The sequence below is a fragment of the Clytia hemisphaerica genome, unplaced genomic scaffold (genome assembly GCF_902728285.1).
Source record: "Clytia hemisphaerica strain Z4C2 unplaced genomic scaffold, Clytia hemisphaerica genome assembly, whole genome shotgun sequence".
Taxonomy (NCBI): Eukaryota; Metazoa; Cnidaria; class Hydrozoa; order Leptothecata; family Clytiidae; genus Clytia; species Clytia hemisphaerica.
Window position 1 is genome coordinate 405,493 of NW_027104213.1, and position 26,473 is coordinate 431,965.

Here is a 26,473-nt window from a genome sequence, read left to right on the forward strand (position 1 = left end):
AAGACCCAACATCCTCTTTGTAGAGCTTCTGTCTTTTATAGCCTTCTTCTTGGGTACAAAGCTCCCCAGCATATTCCATTAAAAAGGCATCTTTAGAGAATTTTTTAGTCGTAAAAACGCCGAAAACTAATAGTAAAAGAAAAAATACAAGTGAAGTATAGGTTCAGTGAAATGATAGTCAAACTGAGCCATTTTTAAATGAAGCAGGCTAACGTTTGATATGTTTTGAGAGAACACTTTTTTTTGCAAACCAACAATTTTTTCCAGCCTAAATGACATTGCAATTTTATACAAGAAATTGTTTATTATTTTAAGAACTTACAACCTACCTATCTGTTTGTTAATATAAAGCTTGATAAATCCATTTTGGTCGCATTGTCTTTTAACGAAGACCCTAGCAACTTCAGTTTTTTCGTCAACCCTTTTCCGATTCCGACTGATACGGGAAATCTATAAAAAGAATGTCATATTTAATACAAGGAACTTGAGTCTGTCTCAATCATCCTTTTTCATTTGAAAATGCTGATAAAAATGAAGAAAAGTTGCATTCTTTTGTTGCAAGCTTTTTAAAATCTTTTTGAAAACATGTTAAAATTGTTATTCAGTTTGTTTTTATGACCTACACACATTGATCCCGAGATCTGAGTCGGAGAGTCAGAAAGCACTTTCAAGCAGCAGTGGAAATCCACTGTCATGAGTGCCATTTTTAATAACAGAAGATAAAAAATTTCGATTCTCGAACCAATTGAACTCAATCAAAACCAATCGAACTGATTGGTCGCATTGATCGAACTCAATCGAAGTGATTACTTACTTTTGGTTACTTTTGGTTGTCTTCGAGCTTCATGCTCTGGCAAGAAACTTTCTGCTTCACACCACAATGCTGCATCCATCAAACCTGAATAAAGGAAGGATGTCGGCAGCTAAACAGTTTTCATGTCAAGAATGGAGTTAGAGTCGGCTCTCCTGCACCCTGTGTAACCATGAATCTGTGGCTCGTCTGGGATCGAACTGAGGTGTCTGTCTAGAGAGTTTTTGAACTTTTCGACTGTAACATTCTTCATATCTCTAATACTCTTGGCATTGAATTGAATAACTTAGCACCTTGCACAACAAGCGTGCTATCATGTAGTTTTGAACTATGGGTGCGAACACACATCCTTCCCAATCTTGGGAGTTCCTTGAATTGAAATTTATTGTTGATGTTTGGAACCAGATTTTCAGCTATTTTCCATGTATACAGGATCCGATATCTCTCCCTTCTTCTTTGAAGTGAGTAAAGTTTTAGCTTTTTCAGACAATCCCAATAGTTTTTTGGAGTGCCAGTTATTCTTTTGAGAAATGATTTTTGGATTTCTTCTAATCTTTGGGTAGATTGATCGGACAATCGAACCCAATCGAATATTTACATTTTTTTCTCGGTTGATTAGTTTCGATTGACTTCGATCGAGTTTGATTGATTCGATCGATCAATTTGATTGCATTCAATTGCCTTCGATTAAATTTTCTTTTTGTGCTTGACATGAGGACTAAAAAGCCCTCGGGAACGATAACGCATGATTGTCTACTTTCTACCCTTATCGGCTTTGGCTCCCTTTGCGTCAGCTCTTATTGACGTTATTTTTTCGTCACTGGCGTAATAAGGGTCGTCTGTAGAGCCAGGCTTAAAATAAAAAACCTTGTTGAGCTGTGGCGAAGTTATATTCTACCGTGGAATCGAGCTGCTTTACTTTCTGAATCAAAATGACATGCGCGAAAATTCAAACGCGTTTGAGAGAGGCGTATAAAACGCAAATTTCTAAAACGCCCTTGTTATTTTTGATTCACTTTGAGCGTTTTGGATAGCTTGGAATAGGAAAAGAAGCAAATGGAGAAAATAATGAGTTTTTTAGAAATAATGAACTTTTTTGAGCGGCGGCTAAAGAGCATGAGGGTGAATGACGGTAAACAGAACATCAAATTCCCCTCGCCTAAGGGCCAGCGTAATAAGGGCCGATGAGGTAAATAGTCTTCTATTCCTTCTACTTTATGACAAGGTAAGCCTAAGCCAATCGGAAATGATTGATCGAACCCGCGATTGAACTCTCAATCGAAGTGATCGATCGGACAATATGATATGATGCAGATTCAATGATGATAAACAAACCACGATGTTATGAATAAAATCACGTGCCGAACGAAAAGATTAAGTTCATACAGTACTTGAAATGGACATTTATTCATTCAGAGATATTAAATATTCGAACCCAATTGTGATTTTACATCTTTTTGAACTTTGATTGATTTTGATTGTCCGATCGATCACTTCCATTGGGTTCGATTGATTCGATCCAACATTTCGATTGAGTTCGCTCGATTGACAATTGAATTAGATCACTACTAGGTCTTAAAACATCAATTGTGGACACGGTTGATGTTTTTTATCCACAGTCAATCATTTTTATGGACAGTCAATCATTTTTATGGACAGTCAATATCCAAACATTGACTGTCAATACTTTTCATCAACTGTCAATATCCAGATATCAACAGTCAATATCCAGACATCAGCAGTCAATTAAATAATCTCAACAGTTGATGAAAAGTATTGACAGTCGATGCTTGGATATTGACTGTCCATAAAAATGATTGACTGTGGATAAAAAACATCAACCGTGTCCACAATTGATGTTTTCAGGCCTAGTAGTGGATTGTGTTCGATTGACATCCCCCCCAGACGATCTCAATCGAATGAACAGAATCGACGATCGAACCAATCGAACGAAATCGAACGCAATCGACCGATTGAAATTCGATTGTTGAACGCAATCGAATCTCAATCGAACGTCAAAATTCTGGGTAATATTCGATTGGTTCGATTGTTGTTCAACTGGTTCGATCGTCGATTCCGTTCGATTGAGATCGTCTGGCTTTAATCTTGCAGCTTCCCAACATCCAAACTCTCAAACATCACAAGTCGAATGAAACTACTTTCGATTTCCTGTAGAAATTATGCGATGAACAATCCGGGGGTCAATGAATCGACTATCGAACGCAATCGAACGCAATCGAACATCAATCGAACGCAATCGAACATCAATCGAATCTGAAAATTGCGGTAATATTCGATTGAAATTCGATTGGCTTCAACAATCGAATTTCAATCGGTCGATTGCGTTCGATTTGGTTCGACTGGTTCGATCGTTGATTCCGTTCGATTGAGATCGTCTGGACATCCCCTGGTCTGCAAAAAATAAAACTAGTCTTTACTTCTTGCATTGTTTTTATCATAAATCCTGGCCGCCCCATAAATATAGTATGATACAAATTGCATGTTTGGGTAATTGTTTACTTACTTTCGACTCTGCAGACATCCCTCTATTGCATTTATGTAGATAGGTGACGAGTAGAAGTAGATATCATCATTATTCTCAGTCTGTTGGGTGGTGGGTTGGCTTGATTTTGACGGGATACGAAAAAGTCCGCTAAAAAAATGAAAGTATAAACTGAGGACAAGTTAAACTGTAAAAATATTTTTTCTAAGATGCAATGGAAAACATTTATGGACAACATATCTAATTTTCTACTTTTCAGTATTGCATAACTATGTATTTTACAATAAATAAAGTATCCAAAGGAAATTCTATTAGATATAAAAAAAGTCACACTGGTCTGTAAATTTTTTTAAACCGTAACTTGGCCTCGGCTAGACCAGGCCGCTGCAATTCCAATGGGCGTTTTGGTCCTCGCCTCCCTTATCTGATCTCACTCTTTCGATGGCGTATTGGCGGCCGCCCACACGCTGAAGCTCTAGAGAGAAGGTGTTCTTAATGTCACTCTGCAAAAGGACGTGAAGGGGGAGCGGGCCCGTCCGTATCAAAATTTTCAAGACTTTTCCTACCTTCAGAGTCGAACCGTATAAGAAGAAAATTTCTACATCGGGTGCGAGATAACCGCCTCCCCAAAGAATTACATATAAGAGCCCCAACGCCCAAGGTCGTACTTTTTTCAAAATGTGTGCAGCAGATAGAAAGGATTTCTAGCTTTTGAACAATCAGAATGTTCCCGGCTTTTCGAACAATAGCTTTGCTAATGTAATACTTGCGGTCTTTAATTTTCCTTTGCTTGGAAAAGCTTAAAGCCCTCCATATAGCACTTCGGGCGCTGCGGAAATCTATGGTTCTCCCGCATGCATCAATTATCGGCCCAGCTCGCAGCGCGATGTCCATCGACCGATATCTTGAGATTGGCTTAATGCAAATTTTGAACCAGCACTTTTCGAAATCCGCTCGTTGATGATACGATTCTTTTGAGCTTTATATGAAAGTTAAGGAATAATGGGATGGCCGGCTACTGTCCGTTAATTTTTTTAAACTTATCAAATTCTCAATTTGATGACGTCGCAAATCTTAAAAACTCAATATTTTGCAATCGACCTATTAAAATCTACTCATATTTGGAGCAGAAACGTAGAATTGAAAAGTGAATCAGAAAAATTTGGCAATATTTTTGATGACTTCATCGGTTTTAGTCAAAAATCTAAATTTCTCCATAAAATGAATAAGATGTCAATTTGAAAAATTGCAATTTGACGCCCCTTACAATCAAGCACAAAAGGGTAATCTACCAAATTACGGTTAAAAACTCTAAACGCAAACGTCAAAAATTTAAACCGCTCCTACGGAGCAATAAACAAGCACGAGGAAAAAGACCTACTTTACAAAGAATCAATTGTTAAGACTTGTTTAATCTGTTAGTCTTGTACGTTCATATGAGAATAAAAAGACCCATAATTTAGAATAGATTTTTGCCAACCTACAAATTACATGTAGGTATCTGTCCGCCTAGAATTGAATTCCTTCAGTTCTGAACTTTTTCTGAACTTTTTATCCCGATTTCTATCATTACATCAATTCGCTTTTTGGACAAAACAAAAATTAGATTTCATCCTGCACCGTGAGTATCGCGGTTAAACTTCCTGTTAAATACAATCTGAAAGCAATTGGTCAGTCATACATGATGATTCCATTTGACTTGAAGTTCTATTTCCAGGATTCTACAAAATGCAACAATGTACTGAAATATACATTCCCTTTGAGACTTTGCCATAGCAAATACGACACAAGAAGATTGAAAGTTTTGTTTTCGGCTTCATTTCAAGTTGTATGAGTCCTTAAAGCACCAGTGACTCAGCAGATAAAAATTCGAAATTATTATCTTTTACCGAGGGTTTGGGCCTAAAAGTAAATAAGAAAAAAGCCAAATGTTGATAAATATTTTCCATTTTTTTACTAAACTTATTCGTCTTCTGTTTAATCGATTTAATATTTACTAACAACCGTCAAAATAATCCGCTCTACTACGAAACTGCCCTAATCTCTCACAACCAGCCCTCCAAGTGGACACGTACATGTTTTTTTTATAAGCATTGCACTTATAAGCATATCTGGGCTCAAATATGGGAAAAATCAAGCATATGGTAAGCATTACCTCGAGCCTACGGAAAAATTATAAGTTACTTTGTAGTGCAACTACTTTGCTTTTTGTGAAGCCATTGCAAAGAAAATTTTACCCTTTCCCCGGTTTCTTTTGTTTTAACTCAGCCAAGAATTCTAATAGGCAAATTTGAGCATATTTCGAGCCCGATTCACTATCTTTTGTAACTTGTAAGCATCCTCGAAAAATTCATGTCAGGATATAAGCATCCCTCAAGCATTTTTTCAGCCTTATTAAGCTCTCGACTTAAGCATCTCTGAGCCTGTTTTGGGATTTTTGTATGCTTATAAAAAAGCAACATTTACCACATATGGAATTTTCTACTTCCGTATTTCAGGTAACGATTTTATTAAATGCATGGGTTTATTAAGTATTACAAGTTTTTGTTTATTTATACCATGGAGGTAATGAAGATATAGATGGAGCATAGTATAAGAAAGCCGCGGCTGGAATGATAACATCTGAATTTCTGTTATTCTATCCCTGTCGTATTTGATGACTATTTGTTGATCAAGAAATCAGTAATGTAGCATCTTTAATGGTAAATTTTATTGGTTTGTCGTTAATACTTACTTCTCAGTGCGTTTTAGACAATTTTTAGACAATTTTTCATGACAAGGCTATTATATTTCAATATAATTGTTAAAAATGTAATGTCTTTTCATTCATCTTAAATATTCTCACGAGCAGTATACCCAAAATTAATCATCTTATTCCAAAAGCATCCAAACATCTGTTTGCTTCTGATGATAAATCAGAATAGAACAAAAGGCATTGACTCTCCATCTATATTTTTATTACATCCATGGTTATACTAAGTGGGTGTGAGTTTCAAGGGGATTCTTGCTTTCCATTTTAAAGCATTTATGAAGCATTCCATTCCCGCTTTTCCAAATTGGAAAATTAGTTTAGCTTTTCTGGTTTTCCCTGTCAATCATTTTATGAAGCGCTATTGATATATTTGCATTGTCTCGATAATGACCATTTTCGAGGCCATTTTTATATTCAAACTTTTCCTATCAATCATTTTATGATGAAGCACTATTGCTATTGGGACATTTGCATTGTCTCGATAATGACCATTTTTACTTTCCAACTTTCCCTGTCGATCATTTTATGAAGCCCTATCGGGACAATATTTTGTCCCGATAATGACCATTTTTACTTTCCAACTTTCCCTGTCGATCATTTTATGAAGCCCTATCGGGACAATATTTTGTCCCGATAATGACCATTTTTACTTTCTAACTTTCCCTGTCGATCATTTTATGAAGCACTATCGGGACAATATTTTGTCCCGATAAAGACCAATTAGTTCATCCTGAATTCACTTACTTTGTAACAATATCGGGACATCTTAGAAATACGTTATCTGGATCATATCTTACCTTTTAAAGAATTCATAGTTTGGCTCGACTATCCCACACTTACCCAATCCCGGGAAATTTGATTATTTAGTAATGTCCGGTAAAACTACAAAATCACCATGTCCCGGTAAATATACCTGAGTAGGTATACAAGTATGAAAATAAAAACTAACTTTGATAGATAGATAGATAGATAGATAAGGAACTTTATTATGCTACTTTAATTTCACGAAAGTTAAAACTAATAAATATAATTACTCATTAATTATTGAATTATATATATATTTGAAAAATTAGAAAAATATTAGAATTTATGATAGAAAATAAAAACGAAATGCGATAGATAGATAGATAAATAGATAGATAAGGAACTATAATTAATCACTAATTATTGAATATATATTTGAAAAATTAGAAAAATATTAGAATTTATGATTGTCTCTAAGAAAGTAAAAACGAACTTCGATATGGAATACAACGTCACGAACATCACTTGCCTCGTATTCAAAAAATTTGTGTAAAAAAGAAAATAAAATGAAAATCTGAAATATTACTACGAAATTAAAATATCTAGTGAGAGTAAAACTACACTGACATTAAATTTATGAATAAAATAGAAATAAAATACCGGAACCATTAGTATAAGATAATTTAGAAATTTAATGTTAGATTTTCCATTTTTTGACAAGATTTCGGCAAAGTGCGATTTTATCAAATTCCTCTTTTGCATTTTTGCTCAAATCTTTCACTGCAGGTGCTCGTCTAGTTTCCTTCACAAACGCTTTCTCCCATTCTTTGAAAGACTTTTCGAGTCTGCGTTGAGCTGGACCGATCTTCTTTATAAATACCGATTTTAAATGTCCACATTTTTCACGTGCAATGGGGCATCCAGATTGTTTATACCTAACATGCTGGAGATCGAATTCTTTGACCTGCTCTGTTAGCCCAAATATTTTATACAGGCATCGACCTGTAGACGATTTTAGGGTGTTAGACAAGTCTTCAGTCATCTCGGAGACTGAAAAAGAGAAGAAAAAAATTCAAAGTATTCAAAGTATTCAAAGCAATAAAATTTCTCGACTTTTAGAACACCCCTGTGTCACAGACCCGGTGGGACACCACAACACACTGGAAAATTTGGCCGAGATTTCGTCCCCGGTGGGAAAAATAGCCTACAATTTCAGCCCTTCTAGGGAATTTACTTTGATTTCATCCCCATTGGAAATCAAATGGAAAAAATCCCCATCCACCGTCCCCACTGAATTTTTGGAGCTTGAAACAATAAATTTTTTTATCCCTGTTGTGAGACAGGGGTGTTTCAGAGAGCTGTTTCGACATTAAAATTGTATTATTTTTGAAATTTGCAGTATATTCGTATTAGCCTTAAATTGAAAGTGTAATTTAAAAAAAGATAACGAAAAATCGAGAGAAGTTTTCGTACAACACAACACAAGGGGAGCATAATTTGTTGACTAGATTTGCTAGATAATCAAAGAAGTATGTGTGAAATCTTGCACAACACTATTTAGCACAGTTTTACCTTGCTGGTCGATAGAAGTTCCAATTTGTCGAAGCTCTAAATCAACACCTTTTTCTCCTACAAAAAACGAAAATCATAAACTTTTAATTGTGATACAGGGGATATATATTTAAAATTTCTTTGTGTCAATGAAGCATAGAAGGTGGGTGTAACAAAGTCACGTCTCTTGGAGGGAGTTCAATGTTGGATCCCTTGGATAGCAACGAATATTAAAATTCAAATGTAAACTTTGCGTGTCGCAAAGGGCTTGTTAAATAAAATTACAACACAATTTTATTACCAGGTTCACTTTCAATATCAGAGGTCTTTTCATTTGAATCTTCCTTATCAGATGCTTGACGAGCAGAATCTAAAAAGAAAACGAAATAAATGAAATTATATTTTCAATTTTCAGATTGAAAGCTTCAATTCTGATGTTTGAAATTGTATAGAGTGATTTTGAAATGGAAATTAATCACACAGTTAGCATACCGTTTGTGATTTCGATTTCAATCGTTGGGTCTTGCTCACAATCCATGGGTTCATTCTCTGAATACGAGAAAAAAATGTTAAATTTTATATATAGACGTTAACTGTTTTTTTCTTTTTTTGAGAGGCTTAGATCAACATTCCAAATTTATTGCATTATGTCTTATTGAATATGCGGGAGAAAAAAATTGGCAAAATATGACAGTATTTACCTTCTTCGAGTTCGAATAGTAAATTGACGACTTTTTTCTTTTTACACTCTTCCCACGACTCTTTGACAACTTTTCGGGATGATGACAATGTATCTGACTCAAAAGACATCATCCGAGGACCTTCAGGGCGGAAATCAGACTCGTCATCACCATCGAAAAACTCGATCCAATCGCCATCTCGTTTCCACCAAACGTTCTCACCAAGCAAGATGTAATCTGCAATCCTAATCAAGTGGTAAATGAAACCATCTTCAGTGACATGAATCTTTGTGTTTTCATTCTTAGCTAGAAAAATAATTAAATTAAGAAAATATATTACTTATTGAATTTTGGTAGATCATGTTAAATAAAATCTGACGTAGTATAAAAAAGAACAATCCATTCTATGATGAGGCATGGATAATGTAAATTGCCTTACGTAAAGCTTTGTTGAATTTAGAGATTTTGGTCTCGATTGTAGCATGTTCGTGGCAGTAAATCTTCTTGAAGCGTTTTTCGGCTTGAGATCTAAATATGAAATGAATAGGGACTTCCAAACAGTTCCAAAAAGTTTTTCCTCTTTCCATTTAATTCACGGAAAAGAAAGAAAAGACACGATCTTATCAGAAAATGCCAGAAAATTATTAGGTAGAACGGTTGTTTATGATCAATTGAAAGCTTTTTAACAAAAAAAGAAAAAAATTAAAATTACCTAACTATGCATGTGTCTCGAATTGATTCTTGGGTGCGGCTAGACGTGTCTCTTGCAATTCCTCGAGTTTGTCCGAAAATTCTCTCTTCACTCTCAGTATGCAGCGAAGACAATGAAATTATACGGGCGTATTCTGCCATGTGAATGGTGATTGAATGGAAGTACGTTCCGTAAATCTTCTCTAGTTTGGGTTTGTCGCCAAAAATCTGAATGCAACGTAAAAATGGATGTAGGTGATATTGAACGTCCGTAAAATCGTTTTAGGGGATCGTCTCAATGATGGAAGGTAAGCCAATCGACTAATTTCTTTTAATGAATGCAGAAGCTCTTCAATCTCAGTAGGTAACTTCTGTCTGAGGGTGCTGTAAACAGAGATGACTGACAATCTGTAGTCGCAACCACGATAGCTGTCTTTGTTGGACCCAAGTGCAGCTTTTTTTCTTCTAAAGAAAAGAGATTTGTTTTCATCTGCGAGATAACCATGATTGGTAAACGTATCCCACAAATTTTTGATATGCCCCTTGAGATCGTGCAGGGGTTCGACTTGACTAACTTCGTAATCTCCAAGATTCAGGGTTTCCATTGATTTCATGATCTCTCCGAAGGAAAGAGCTGGAACTCGAACTCGCCCTGCCAAATCAGTTTTTAAAATAGCAGTGAAATCAGCTTTCTTCTTTGCATCTTTGTTCTCCGCCAGGAGCTCTCTTTCGAAAACTTCATCGAAGGTTTGTTTACTGTTCAAATTGGCGAACGGATTAACAGCAGTTTCGACCTTGCCTGCCGGACCAAAAACGACCTAAAGCAATAAAAATAAACCAGCTGCGCTGGAAGCTCTAGCCGTAAGCTGAGAAAGATGCAAGGATTAGATAAAATAAACAGGTCGGAAATGGAATGCAAAAAGGGGATTCATAATATGCATAACTGTTATATTCTTCGGACATACCCCGAAATTTTCTCTCTATTGCGCGTCATATGAGTGTCACGGGGGCCAAAATTAGCACATAAAGAAAAAAAACGAACTAATTAACTTTAGGGGTGATTTTCCTAAGGGTAAAATTTGTTTGTGCGAATGGCACCTAAAGAAGCGAAATTAAATTCCGCGAAAATTTCTTCCCATAAACTAAGTTTAATGCTATTTTCTTTTTACTTATTCATGTATGTAACAACGACGAAAACGAACCCATTGTCGACAACAGTGGAGACACCGTTAAAACCAATCGAGGGAACGTACCCACACTATGTCAGACCAAGTTATGAAACGACGAACGGTAATACAACACATTGAAAAGTACACATACATGACGAGGGTTTTGTAGCGCACCGATCCGGATGACTTGCTTTTGCTACTTACGACGGTGTTTTGCAGCTCCCCGAGAAGATTCGTCAACATGACAGTGCAATCACTAAGCAGCATGAACACTAAATATACGACTTTAATCATTTTTGTAAGATTAATCAAACATCATTGAATAATAACTTGATAATTCATGATATTCTTAAATTTGCGTAAGTCTCTTTCCCTGCCGGAGTCGGCGAAAAATCCGGAATTTGCTCTCTATTATTGGTGCTTCCGAAAATTACGCATACCGTAAACAGTCAGGAACTATTGCAAATTAGGATATGTTCGCCGATTCTGGCCTAACTTGGATACGATGGCCTAATTAAGCTAGAAATTCTATCCTTATTAGGCTAGGAAGGAACGAAATTCCAATTTTTGACTTAGATTTCAAGATCCGCGTCAAAATTTAGCTAAAAATGTCAAATTCTTATTTATTCAAGCAAGTTCCACCTGTTTTTTGGGTAAAATTTGAGCGGAGTGAGAAAAGATTCAGTTTTTAGTACTGCGCATGCGTAGTTACACAAAAAAAAGCTCAATGTTATGAGTCACAATGTCTCTAGAAGATTAAGTCATAATCGATTGGCTTAACAACTTCAGATGTTAAGCAGCGAACTCTTTTTGTGATCGGTTCAGCCATGACAAAAAATACAGAAAAACAGGGTTAACCCTCTCTCTCAACACCTTGACTTCTCAAACTAACATTTCGGAACGAAAAGCCACAAGAAACGAAGAAAAATTATCACAACTTTACGCTCCGCTCGAAAAAGAGAAAATTTTTTGGTTTAAAATACTCTGCCTAGTCCAAATAACAAGTTCACGTTGTAAAACTGACACGGATTTTACTTGTCCTCAAGATATTTAGGGTTTGAATATTTTATATCCTTATTAAGCCATTAATAACCTAACTAGGATATGAATTCTGGCCTAATTAGGCCAACATCCTAAATTGGCTATCATATCCTAATTTGCAATAGTTCCTGACCTGGTAAATGACCGAATAAGCGCCCTCGGCTTCCGTAAAGGGGGCGCTTATTCCGTCAAACCAGGACAGGAGGGTGATGAAGACATTGACATTTAACAATGTAGGTTGTACAAACAGAGAAAAAAAATGAAAACAAAAAGATATCGTCCGTAATTATAAAATAATTTAATAAGCGCCCATTCAGCCGCCCCGGCTCGAATAAGCGCCCCCTCACAAAAATTATTTTAAATAAGCGCCCCATTCGGTCATTTACGGTATCATGAATATATTTTTCTCATTCTCTAAAATGCGTTCATTACGTAAACAAATTAGGACAAAAATGACGGCCTGGAAGTTAATAAAGACATGTTGCAACACTTTTTAGAAAGAGTGAAAATATATGAAAGCAAGGAGGTAAGTATTTTCAATCAGATTACAACTTGCTTGTATACAACATTGTTTCATAGTATAAACTTTAAATATTTACATTACTAACCTATAGAGATAAAAAAAACTATCTTTGAAAATGTTTTTAAAGCCTTTGTTTATAGAAGTAATTTTGAAGGACTTTTGAAAAGGTCAATTGAAAAGCAATAAGATCTTTAAAATATTTTCAATGCGTTCAAAACTTAAAAAATAAAACCAACCAGTGGTTTGATAAAAACAATAAGAAAATACAAACAATAAGAAAATACAAACAACTTTCTCAAACATCCTATGTTCTAAACTTGAGAATGTAAAATAATCCAACCAGTGGTTTAATAAAAACAATAAGAAAATACAAACAATCTCTAAAAAATATCCTATATTCTAAACTTGAAGATTAACCAGTGATTTGGTAGAAACAGTAAGAAAAACCCAGATTTTTTAAAAACTTTTTGAGAATTATAATTCAAGAAATGAACAAACCAGTTGGTTGCTTGCTCTTCAGGTTGACAATGTTTACCGTTTTTGTCCAGGTCATGAAAAATTACATGTTAAAATGAAGTTATATACAAGCCAGATAAAAATCCTTTCAGAAATCTTTGATGACACTGAATTTAAAGATGAAATCATAATAACCAAGGAATGGTAACAAATACAATAAAAGAACCACTGTGGCAGGCTCGAAAATGTGTGTTTGTCCAGATGTTCTATTAGTCTTCACTTTCGGCACCTTCACTGTCGGTCTGTTCCACGACTTCCACAACTTTTTCAATGGAAATAACTTCATTGGATAATTTCTTTACTTTTATAATAACTTTCATATTCAGAATTTTACACAACATGACATCCGTATCAGTGGGCGAAACACCACATAGCCTTTCCATGAGAACACGATCACAACAGAGTGGAATCCGACCTGCAGCATCTTTCAGCATGAACTTGATAACCGATGTGGTGATAACATCAGATAATGCCAAAGCTTGATCGCAGGTGACACAAGTTGGAATCGAGCGCATGTATACCACCTCATTTTTGCAATGTGGACACAAATTAATGTCTTTCAAAGATGACAAGCTAACACTGGTTATGATTCCTTCTTTGCTTATGGTTGGTATGGCTGGCAAAACAATTGTGTTATCTGCCAATTCATTGTACTCAGAACGGTCTGATGCTTTCAATTTCCTGCATCCACCAAATGTACTGACTGTGATAAAATGTAATCGATAGCATTTATTGATTTGAAACTTACCAACTAAGTTGCCATAAATGGTTAGTTGTTGTGATTCTGGCAAGCTTTTGTCAGTTACCGACAGTTCCTGATATGGAAGCGCATTGTTGCAAGTCCCAGGGATGTCAATATCTGTTATCATAACTTCTAAATGGACACGGCTAAACATATCAACTTCTGTCATAGCCTTTTTGATAGTGCTGATAACTGTAGGTACCCTGCGTTGTTCGAATGGTGGAGTCATCATTATGATCTTGGATTTGCTTGTGTAGGTCAAGTCGCTTGTCCCACCTGATGATTTTGCCAAGTGTGTGATTGTGACACCTTTGTTTAGTGCACTTACAAATGAAGAGTGTTGATGGAGGTCAAACACTACCAGCCTGACTTCTTCTGTTTCTTGGAGACCAAAAGTAAGTATGTACGCGTCGAAGAATTTGTTTTTCAATGGACTTACATATTCAATGTATCCAACTGCATCACAGAGGTCTAGAAAAAAAGAATAAATCATGATTTAGAGAAAACTTTCACATCATTATACCCATGCCAAAAGCACCAAATTTATTTAGCAAATTATTTGTAATATTTGTAATATCTTAAACCAGACCCGATTAATCGGACTAATCGAACCGATTTTTTAATCGAACTTTGTCGAACTTAATCGAACTTTGTTCATCGAATAGAGTTCGATTAAGTTTGGTAATTGGACTTTATCGAACTCTCACAATTTTAGCTCCAATTCAAGTTCGAATAGTTCGATTGATCGGACATAATCGAACCTTGTCGAACTTATCGAACTCTCACAATTTTCCGCTGAAATGAACTAATCGAACTCTAGTTGTTCGATTAAGTTCGATTAGTTCGATAATCGAAATGTTCGATTAATCGGGTCTGGCTTAAAACATGTTCTATTTTGTTGTCCTGGCCACATTTTTTGCCTTTGAATATGAATTTATTTGAATTCTTTTTTTAAAAACAATGTAAAAGGAAAGACCTTAATATTATGTATAAAATTGGAAATTATTTTTAGGGAATATTTTGAGCAAAAGTTTGCCAAAGCTTCTTTTGAGCAAATTTTTGTTTACTTCATTTCTGACTAATTGCCAGTAATTATGATTTTTTTTAGTAAGCAACCTATTCCATTTTTCAGTTCAGGGATGTGCCTATGTGGTGAGACATTGAATGTTTTGTTATATTTATAAGAACATTCCACATTCATTTAACTTTCAGAAAAGTTGCAAAAATTATTTGGTTTTTAACACCAAAACTGGGAAAATCAAAAGGTACAAATTTAAATTGTCTAAGTATGCATGAAAAAGTTATAAGATCTTGTGTTTTTCATGAATTTCTTTTCAGCAGAGGCTGACCATGTATTCTTTAATTTTTGTGAACTTTCAGCCTTAATCTGTTAATGTTCTAATAAGAAAAAAAACGTGTAACAATCCAAGATAACAGCTTGAAGAAGATCCTTACCTTGCTTTTCGTGACCATGTTTTGATCTTTTTCTTGGTGTATTAAAATTTGCCATAATTGTAATCAGAGTAGTTAGAGGCTGAAAGGTGAAAGGTGTCTGCATGGAATGTCGGTCAGTTTGTGAGATGTCCCGCCCAAACTTCGAAGAACGTGGAGTTGGCTCACTGCATGTCTGAATCAGTGGTCAAATCTTTTGTAGATTTTCGGCGTGAAAAAAGAAGAATTTTCATCTTTGTTCGTGTGACCCATACCAAGTGTAATGAGAATTTAAAACTTGATCAACTCGCTAGCAGTGTAGGTGCAGGTGCTGTCATTAATTTTCTCACAACATGATCCAACGCCCTCTTTTAAGCGCCCCTCGAACTAAACGCCTCTTAAGGAGAATTTTTTTCAATAAACGCCCACTCTCAAATGAACGCCTCTCTCTCCCCTTCTACAAAAGTAGCATGAAAAAATAGATCAGTAATTTTTTTGTTTCTTTATTTATGAGATCTGGAAAACCCGAGTTATCGTGAATCGTGACGTCATAATTGACATTTTATGTTTTCGAGTTATTTGGTATTTTTTAACTCGGGTATTTTTGGAGCCTTTATGTTTTCTGTTCCAAAATCGATATGCCAAAATCAGTCAACTTATGCTATCACAGGAATTGAAACAATACAAATAACTCGAAAACATAAAGGCTCAAAAAAAACCCGAGTTAAAAAATAACAGATAACTCGAAAACTTAAAGGCACTTAAAAAATTCGAGTTGTATGACTTTTTTCGTGATACGTCAAAATTCAAAACAATTCAGTAGGAATGACGTCACAAAATGTCAATTATGACGTCACAATTCACGATAACTCGGAAAAATAACTTGGGTTTTCCAGATCTCCTTTATTTATCTTCATTAATTTTACACGAGGGGAAAATTACTCGAAAAATTGTGTACGAGATTTCTTGGTTTTATATTTTCTCCGTCTCCCCGCCCCGCCCTTGACTTTCAAATTTCGTCGCGATTTGGTTGTTTTTCTTGTCATTTTATTCTTAGTGTCGTTTTTGAGTTATTGGGTTCCAGTTTTTGTGAGCATTCTTCATTTTTTTGTGATGTTTTTCTCGATCGGAAGTATAAAGTATGGGAGTTAAATCACGATGACGGACGAATATTTCTCACTTTCCACGGGCTAGTCAAAATTCAACCAATTACTCACTGATATTATTATTACCGAGGTTAAGTTTTTGACACAAATCACGACTACGGACGGAAAAAACTCATCTCAGGCTAGAAAAGTTGTGAGAAGTGATTGGTTGAATTTTGACTAGCCCGTGAAAAGTGAGATATGGTTTTGTCCGTCGTCGTGATTTATCTCCGATATTTAACATCGCTATTAAGCAAGAAGATATATCTATGACGTAATAGTGGGCACCCATAACATTCTTTTCTAAACAATACTCGTAAACAAAATCTTATGTTTGGGTCATAGGAAAAGTGATATAGGGGTTGAAATATTTCAAAAGATTTACCCAGAGCAACCACTTTTCGGATTTCTGATTGATTGGGCATGACAAGCGACATCAATATCATTAAAAAAAGGACGTTTAGTTTATTTGAAGTAATCGTAAATTTGTTTACTGGATAATTTGTAGCATATGGTATGGCGTATTTTATACAGAATTTATTTTCAAATTCAATTGACATGTCATAGAGAATTTATATTTACAAATACTTTAAATATAGTTCAATTTGTTCATTATATTTAGATAGTTCATTTTGTTCATTATATTTAGATAGTTCATTTTGTTCATTATATTTCGATAGTTCATTTTGTTCAATTTGATCAATTTGTTCATTTATCCGAACATTATGTTTGTAACAACCAACACCAAACAAAACCATACGAGCAGCAGCAAGGTTATGGACAAGCATATATGTCATATATGACACATTGATAACTTTCATTTGAAGCAAAGCAACGCTATTTCACAATTAGCAACAAATAACCAGTGGATTTTTAAATGGTCGTTGGTCATCCTTTAATGAAATTTTGACAATAGACATCATACGATTATGACTGTTAATGGTTAATAAAATGACGCCGCTGTTGATTGTATCTAGTAGGGAAAAAAGAAATAAAAACTTAGTGAAAGGAAATGATCGGCAATTTTGGGCAATCTAGGGCAATTTAAAATTCAAGTCTTGGTCTACTACTTATGACAAATTATGACAGTTTTCTTATGAAAATAAAAAAAGCTTTTAGATTTTTTAAATGTTTAGTGAAGTTTCTGAATCATTTTAAACCCCCACCTTAATAACTTACACTACAAGATTCTTTAATAAGCATTTAACTCTTATAAGCATACTCAGCCCTCAATTTTGCAAAAAATAATATATAGAATACCATAAGCATATTAGCGAGCCTCAGTCCTTGGTCTAAAAGATTTTAACCGAGGCTCGCTAAAAGTGAGATTACTTGTGCATAAAGTCAGAAATTAGCAATAGCAAACAGGATGTAGCTATTTAGAGGATGCAGAATTTTACTTTGCTTGAAAAATTAACGTTTTCCTACAATATATTAAAAAACAGAATTTTGTACAAAATAAGCATGACTTGATAGTCCAGTAGAATTTCGTCGAACATAGGGTCAACCTAGAAAAAATTATTATAAAAGGTTTCTATATACCGTTGGAAAGATAATTTCATCAGCTTTCGAATGCCGAATATGGTCATTTTTTTCCTCTTGGGCAAAAGAAGTTATGACCCAAAGAATGAGAGGGGTCTTTTTAGGTAGCGAGCCCTTAGAAACGTCAATTTTAAAGTTTTAAATTAATTTATTTTGACTGTTTCGTCTGATAGAGCTCGAAGAGTAGATGTCTAAAATGGGGTCATTTGTAAAATTTTGTCAACCACATCCCAAGAAAATGACCAAAATTGCTTAAACATGGTAATTAATCGACAGTACTCATTGAGGAGCTTCTGTTGAAAATTATTTTAACCCCTCATTCATCTCTAAAAACTGCTGACGTCAGCAAGAAAAACTACCATGTTTAAGCAATTTTGGTCATTTTCTTGGGATGTGGTTGACAGATTTTACAAATGACCCCATTTTAGACATCTACTCTTCGAGCTCTATCAGATGGAACAGTCAAAATAAATTAATTTAAAACTTTAAAATTGACGTTTCTAAGGGCTCGCTACCTAAAAAGACCCCTCTCATTCTTTGGGTCATAACTTTTTTTACCCAAGAGGAAAAAAATGACCATATTTGGCATTCGAAAGCTGATGAAATTATCTTTCCAACGGTATATTGAAACCTTTTATAAGAATTTTTTCTAGGTTGACTCCAAATTCTACAGGACTATGAGTATGATATGAAAATTTTACTAAGCCTGTTTCCCAAAAATAGTATGCTTATAAAAAAACACATACCTGATTGCATTTTTCACCATTTATTTACTTATAACTTGTTGGAGTTTGGAGTGATGAGGTTACAAACAATACGTTCTTGGTGGTGAATCACCCAGACAATTGATTGATATCTAAAATAAAAGAATAAAGTAGAAATAACTTTAAGTTTAGTTTAAAAGATATACTGAACACCTCAATTCATTTGTAATACCTTTCTGAAAAAACACATGATCAGTTCATTTCTTGATTGATCGTCACTTCAAAAGATAATATAACGCCTGTCTGTAAAAAATACCAGCATGTAATAATATGAGTATGTATTTTATTAAGACAAAGAACCTTAAAATGTGACTTTGTAGCAGTAACACTTCAAGGTTCTTGTCTTTCAAGAAACTTACTAACCTTGTGCTTTTGTGACCTTTGCGTATCTAGTTGCTGAATTTATAGGAGTCAAATAACTGTTTATATCAAGATGCCAATAAATCAATAATTTGATTGTTTCTTTTTAGGTTGTCCATTTATCCATTCTATTAACCACGATTACATAACATCACAACAAAACGAATAACAAAGTACGTGTCAGCATCATACTATACAAAGATCCATTATTTTTCCAGTCAAACTTTTAATCCAGTCCAACATAAAGTTTTAGTCCGTTATTTCATGGTTTTTTAATTGCTATTGTTCATTTTTTTTAATTTGTAAATCTAAATTTTGTATAAATTAATGAGCTGATTAAAAAAAACTATAAATTGATTGGTATAAAATTTTAATCCACTTTTGAACAAAAAAATATATAAAAATAATTTCCATTGAGTAATAAAATACTAAATATTGAATCAATAAATTAATTCATAAACTAAAAAGATTTTTAATGAAAAAATGCACTATAAAAAATATAGAAAGAGAGTACAAAATTAATATATCCATTTGTTAAAAAAAATACTTTAAAAAATTAAATGCATTATATAAAAACAATAAAAAATTGAGTAGCCGAGGAAAATGTCTTTTGCAACTATCATCACACAAAAACGACAATGTGAGTGCTGTACAATAGGTTATAAAGAAAATTATAATTCTTTCCGTATTAATAAGACAAATTCCTCTTTTTCAGTTTTAGTCTCTCTATATGATAGATACGTAAGGGATTCAAAATTAAACACAATAAGCTATGATTATTTATTTATACATGCACTGAATACATGATATGAACAAGAGAACTTTTATTCTTCTCATGAAAATTTTTGTATCCCTTATGTATCCCATCATCCATACTCTACATCCCTCCCTCCCATGTCAAACAATAGGCCAAAACAATGTTAAGTGGGCTAAACATATCTAATACATCAAGAATCATTCAAAATAGTGAAACAAACTCCATCGTGATCAGAGAAATAAATATCTTTTATAAAGCATTTCACTTCTCTCTGACTTATAAAACTTGTTTTTATATAAACATGGTCAAGAAGCCCACCAGCAAGATGAGTTGGTTCATTCACTATCATTTTGTATGAAGAAAGTATTTCATTTAAGTCTTGATTGGTAGGATCTAGTGCATCAATATTGAAATCGCCCACAATAATGTCTACACCATCATAGCTTATAAGTTGCAATAGATCTTCATAAAAAGTGTTTCTTGAAGAATTAGGTGGTCTGTACAAGAGTAAAAGGGTAATAGGTTGACTAATAAATGACTCTTTTTTGAATTTAATCAATGTGTAGCCAGCTGCTTTATTACACTCCAAAATTTGAATTGAAGAGTTTGAACAATATGCAGTGTTTTGAAAGCGATTAATTGAATTGTTGTTATACTCTATATTAAAACCATTCAATGTTTGATCAATTTCATTAGTATCACTTGTAGGTGATAGTTGAGTTTCAGTAAGACATAATAAGTCACTGTTCATTAGATTTTCTGACTTTTTTAGGTCAACAGCATGTTTATTCATTGAGCGAATATTAAGAAGGGAGATATGTAAACAATTGGAAGAGGTCGAAACAGATGAAAAACTTTGAACTTTTTGAAAACAACAATTTTTTCTCAAACGCTCGTATTCAAGTCCCGCTTCAGTGTTTACTCTGATAGCATTTCTATTATATTCACCAATTAAGAATAGTCCATTTATGTCAGTCACCCTTGACAAATTAACATACATTTGACCTTCATTGAAATATCTTTGACCAAATAATTCAAAGCTTACAACTGCTGACTGAAGTGTTAGCCCTTGGACTTTGTGGCTAGTACATGCATACGACAGTATGAGTGGAAATTGTGTTCTACGAACCATTAATGACTTTTTATTATATTTTCTTGTATCAAAGGTAGATTCTGCTCTTTCGATCAAAGTCCAATTATTTTCTCTGCATACACTATCCAAATTGGACCCTTTTTTACCTGCATTGTCATCATCAAGTTTTATATAGATACCTGAAAGTTTATTATTGCAATTAAATTTGAATCTCATGACTGTTCCAACTTGTCCATTGACTAATCTATCAGCAATGTCAATATTTTTTGAAATCAAAAACACGAGCACCTTCTTTAATTTCAATAATACGAGCTAGCCCACCTGTATCTCTTGCTTTGGCATTTTCAATAAATTTCAAATCACTATTTGTTAAATGCTTTGGCACCTCATCTTGTGCAAAAATTATATGTTTTTCAGTCGGTAATTTATCAAGCATTTGCAAATTTTACGAATCTACTGGTTTATTTTCTGCATAAATATGAGTTCAGGGGCGGTGCGACACCCCTGCAAAACATGCACTCGCAGGGTATGCTCCGGAGTCTTTTTTGTCGCAGCTTGTTTTTAGCCTACCCGGAGTTGTTTTTCCGGATCATTCGTTAGTGTCATTAGATTTATTTTACTGACTTAAAGTCCGCGGTAAATATAAGAAAACTGTTTATCAAGTCGCGTTACAGGAAGCGTGAATTCGAGTCTGTATTTTAGATTTTGTGTACAAAAGCGTTTTGCAGGCCTGCACCCTGCAAAATTTTGCAGAAAGACCTGGATGAGGTCAAATGCAGGGGTTTGCCCAGGATTTGATGGCTGTTAGTGTCAAAACGTTTAAAAGTCAAGACTCGTCAAATGGCTTTTAGATTGGAGAAGAAAAAACAGAATAGACAGTCCTGATTTTATCTATTTTGTCGCAAATTCTGAAGAATTTGAAGCCTGCACATTTTCGATCTTCTCCAAATTCGTCGTCTGACATCTGAGGGCTGCCATCAAGGTCATCTCAATGTTTGTTTTTCTTCTTATGGTTATCTTCTGAAATCCATTGCAACAAGGAAAGTCAAGTCTGTAAGGTATGTGGTATTTTTTTCTATTATTTTTCATGCCTGCATGTTATCAATTATAATCTGATAAGCATAAGTGAAGGAAAAACTGCTTCCCTTCCCCCTCTTTCTCTACTTATCTGCCTATGGCCTATGACTTGTCATAATTTTTGGTAATCAACAAAACCACTTGTTGTGTGTGGTGAGTGAGTGGCCAATCATGAAATATTTATAAGATATTTGATCAATCGGGGTACGTACTTACTGTTTGTTTGGCCAATCACTCTGGCTAAGAAAAGGTTGACGACAGGAGATGAATATGTGGCAATTTAAGAGGCAAAGGGACAACCAACCTATTGTGGTTTTATTTTGAAATAAGAGAAAAAAAATAACATTGAAAATTTTGTGATTCTGACCTTGACACCCTAATGTTTTTAATATGTTTTGGCCGGTTAAAAAAATTTTCTGGGGAGAGAAAAAGATCTATTTGGGTCTTTCGCACACTATTTTGAGGTACACAAACATATTGTATTTGACTATGTTTAGTTTGCGGGCCAGCACCTGCCAGTCAAGTACTGGTCATAAAAACTGCACGACAATCTTAAAAATGATTTTTCTATTTTGTTTTAGTTCTCTTCCAAATGGAAATTGCCTGTACAGTTCCATTTCTCTCCATCTTGTGGGCAACAATTCTTTGATGGATACACTTCGATGCCTTGCACGTGTGCAGAACTTTTCCTGAATTGTAAGTATTATTCTCAGAACCAAAAAAAAACCATCCAAGAAGTTTAGTAGATTGGCTCAGTCATGAAGCATTGCGGTTGGCGGTTACCCACAGTCAGCCGGTTATTATATAAGATTAATTTCATTGGTTATCCAGTTGTCGTTTGACTTAAATTTTGTTGTTTTGTGTTTGTTAAATATGTAGGTGTAGCTTGCAAAGATCCTAATTCCCTCTTCATTATATACTTTCAGGTTAGTTGCCGTTGCCATCATACTGTCCAGTAGCCCCTAGATCAATGGATTATTTTGCACCTTCACGTTGTTGGTACGAAATCTTAGTAAACACTGACAAAGTCTGCTAATAAGATCAACAGAAATGAAACAACAAGAATGGAATAATTCAATCAAAATGATGATGTGTACCTAACATTTAGTTTCTTGGAAGTTTTTGGATTCAAAATTTTCCCTGTAAACTGGATATCAATATTTGTCATGTAATGGAAAGTACATCTTGATTTGATTTTGATATGTAATTGCCAATGCAAATGAATTTGGATGCATAATGTATATACAAAGTATAAAATTTATAACACAACAACTGAATTTTGATACCAAACATAAAACATGCTGCATTATGTACATAATGAATAAATGAGTTTCTGATGACATATGGTTTGTTTTCAATTCGGATTGGGGGCTTTTTACCCCTGGTACAGGATTATCTGCTTGATTTGGCAAACAGTTCCAAACGAGACACCAGAATGGGGCTAGACTACAATTTCAAGATGAACCAACTATAGAGATTTCAGCTTCAGTACAAATTCTAGTTTTGGATACTTTAATGCATCACATTAATCAATTTTCTAATGAAATACTCTTTTCTTGACCAGTCTGAATAAAATAGTTTTGCTCTTTTTCTCTAAATTTTCATTTGAAATTGCAAAAGGCTTTTATTTTATTATTAATCTGCTTGAAATTATTTAAGTCACCTTTTGGCAGCAATAAGATAAATAAATTTGAGACAATAAGAATCAAAATCATAATAAAAAATGTTAGACAGTTTGGTAAATATTATTATTATTATTATTATTGCTATCATCACGATCAGATAAAGATTTTTGTATAATTTATAATCTTTTGTGTGCTATTGTATTATTTTGCTATCATTTTTCACTTTTTTCTGTATATAAAGTTCAAAAAATTCTTTAAAAAATTCATGATAGTTATTTATTTTTTTTACACCTCCTTTCTCTTTCCTTCATTTATTCCATATTTTAGAGGCCACTCTTTTTTTGGTTCTTAAAACAATTTAACCCAAAAAACTATCTTAGTTTTACCAGCTTCATTTTGTGCTTAAATGAAATGAATTTTAATTCTTTATCTCTGGTTCATGGTACATTGGGCATAAAAAGGTGGCTGTTTTAGCCAATCTAGAGGGTCGAAATTCAAAAATTTTCTGGCCCGTCGGGCCCAACCATGGTGGGCCCTCCTTAGACACTATATATAGCTGAATCACTATATATAGCTGAATCTTTTTTGCAGGGTATCCTAAAAATCCTAGATACGCCCCTGGAGTTATATTAGCAGGATAATCTGGATTGCAATTTGTAATAAACCTAGATTTCAGAAGTTCTTCTTTTTCTTTACCAAGTTCACCTAAACGCACTTGATTTAATAGGTCTACAAAATCTATATCATCTCTCTGTCTCATGACCTCAGTTAATTCTGCCATTTGGAAACTTCTCCATAATTCAAATCCAACAATACTTTGCATAGAGGAACAATCGGCTTTGTAAATTGGATCTCTAAAAATTGGTGGCAGTTGATATAAATCACCACAGACTAAGACCGACTTTCCACCAAAAGGTTTATCAGAACTGAATATTTCACGTAACCTTGAATCAATATTTCTAAATAATCGACTAGGGACCATGGAAATCTCATCTATCATTATAATCTCAACACAAGCAAGTTTTTTTTGCAAATTTTGTTTAGACATTGCATTCAAGGGAAATAGTTTTTTTGTTGGAATAATTAAACCAGTATGAATTGTGGTTCCATTGACATTGATAGCTGCTACACCTGTTGGTGCAAGCACAAGAATCCTTTGTTTAGTAGGTTCTCCCCCTTTGTACATTAAAAGTTTTGACAATGAGTGATAAATTGTTGTAAGTAAATGGGATTTTCCCACGCCTCCGCCACCAGTTAAAAAGATATGGAATGGCTCTATAATTTTAGGAACTTTGCACGAAAGGTATTTGACAAACTCTCTGCCCCATATGTGTATAACATCGAAAACTTCTCTTTGTTGATGATTGAGAGATCTTATTCTTGTATTAATTTCATTGTCTGGGAGTAAGATCGATTCCATTGGTATTGCTGCTCTAAGCTGAGCTGTGTCTTCATTGTTTTCATACTCTGACTCATCATTATTATTATCACCAGAATTATTTTGAAGCTCAGCGTTTGTTTCATCATTTTCCTGCTGTTCAAAGTCGTTCATATTGAGAATCATGTCAGTTCTAAATCTTTGCAATGCATCATTTACTAGACCTGCATATGGTTCAATTAATGCTCGATTTTCTTCAATTGTCTCAATAACACCTGGCTCTAATAATTTTGCTGTGTAAGTGTTATGCTCCTCGGATAACAGTTCTTTTTCATCAAGGAATGGTAAATATAACATCAAAAGATGATGTGCATAATCTTCAGGATGCTTGTTTCTATTAGGCTCATAAAGGCGGAGAATTAGCGGTACTTGGCGACATTTAAGCTTACCTTTCATCGTCCGGAGTCTAACAACTTTTGGATAGCCATTTATTGTTGGATGGTTTGCTTCGATTAATTCGTCTTCAAGTTGATTAGGTTGACAATCATTTTCATCATTTTCTTCATAAACAACACTGTAAAAGCGTAAGAATTCTGCATAGCACATTTTTGCAACAGACCTATAAACTCCACTTAATTCATTTGGGCGGTCACAATTATCTGTCCAGCATATTTTTTTTTTAAATAGACGTACTATCCTCAGGAAGTTCACTAATTTCATTTTCACTAAGGCACATTCGAAATCTTTTCTCTGGCACATTTGTGTTTGCAAAGGTTACACCTGGATAAACCTTGCGAAGCCATAGTTCTGGCATACTGAGATAGACACTTTCTTGCACTGATACCTCCCGTTTCGATACATAGGCATGTGCAACTGATTTCATTTGTTCATACTTGTCACCGCCGTTTTCAAAAGCATCTTGAACAGCTTGGTTCATAGCATGAGACACTTCATCTTCTGTTTTGGACAAATATGCACACGTGTAAGATACTGCTTTGTAATAGTTAAAAACAGGCTGAATATCCAAATTTGCTTCCCAAGCTTTGAGACCTGCAGTAAAATAGTTATTTACGAAACATGCATTTGTATCGCGCTTCAAATATATATGAAAGTCATCATCATCAGACACTGAAAGAGCATTTTCATAATCGTCTTTCAAAATATTCAGTTCTAAAAGAACTTCATTGATGGTCGGAGCTGGACTGTAATTTTCTGTTTCTGGATCAAAAAAGTTTCTTTTACTTGGATTGAGGTTCTCGTTGATATAAGTCTTTACTTTGACTAATAATTCTTTTCTTAGTGTCAATATGGATTCTTTTTGCTCATGTGGTAACTCTTGTGGCAAGGGCTCTGACACTATCGTTTTTTCAGAAAAAAATTTCCCAAAATGAAATCTGCAAGGTGTATTTTTGTACTTGCGACATGTTTTTGAATGTCGGTGTAACTGATAGGTTTTCACTAAATTGAATAATTCAGGATCTTCTTGCTGCGATGGTAAATAAACCTTGATTATTTTATCAACAAATTCAATGTATTCATGTTTAGTTTCCTGAGTTAATGTAGGAGCATTTAAGATCCA

At 34.4% G+C, this 26,473-nt stretch overlaps 1 protein-coding gene and 1 long non-coding RNA gene across 2 annotated transcripts; one reads left to right on the forward strand and one right to left on the reverse strand.

The window, feature by feature from the left end:
• Positions 1-7,475: 7,475 nt before the first annotated feature.
• Positions 7,476-8,713, reverse strand: LOC136815638 (uncharacterized). Its single transcript, XM_067072085.1, has 3 exons — positions 8,663-8,713; positions 8,383-8,439; positions 7,476-7,860 (listed from the first exon to the last, which is right to left on the reverse strand). Exon 3 carries the CDS (start codon positions 7,850-7,852, stop codon positions 7,508-7,510), a length of 345 nt encoding a protein of 114 aa, XP_066928186.1. The 5' UTR covers positions 7,853-7,860; positions 8,383-8,439; positions 8,663-8,713; the 3' UTR covers positions 7,476-7,507.
• A 12,959-nt stretch (positions 8,714-21,672) lies between these two features.
• LOC136815639 (uncharacterized) lies at positions 21,673-22,898 on the forward strand. Its single transcript, XR_010847746.1, has 3 exons — positions 21,673-21,872; positions 22,473-22,587; positions 22,818-22,898. It is a non-coding gene; the product is annotated as an uncharacterized lncRNA (long non-coding RNA).
• Positions 22,899-26,473: the final 3,575 nt, after the last annotated feature.

Bases quoted from the DNA above. Each gene is read 5' to 3' on its own strand.
- LOC136815638 (XM_067072085.1), bottom strand. From the start codon at position 7,852: ATGACTGAAGACTTGTCTAACACCCTAAAATCGTCTACAGGTCGATGC.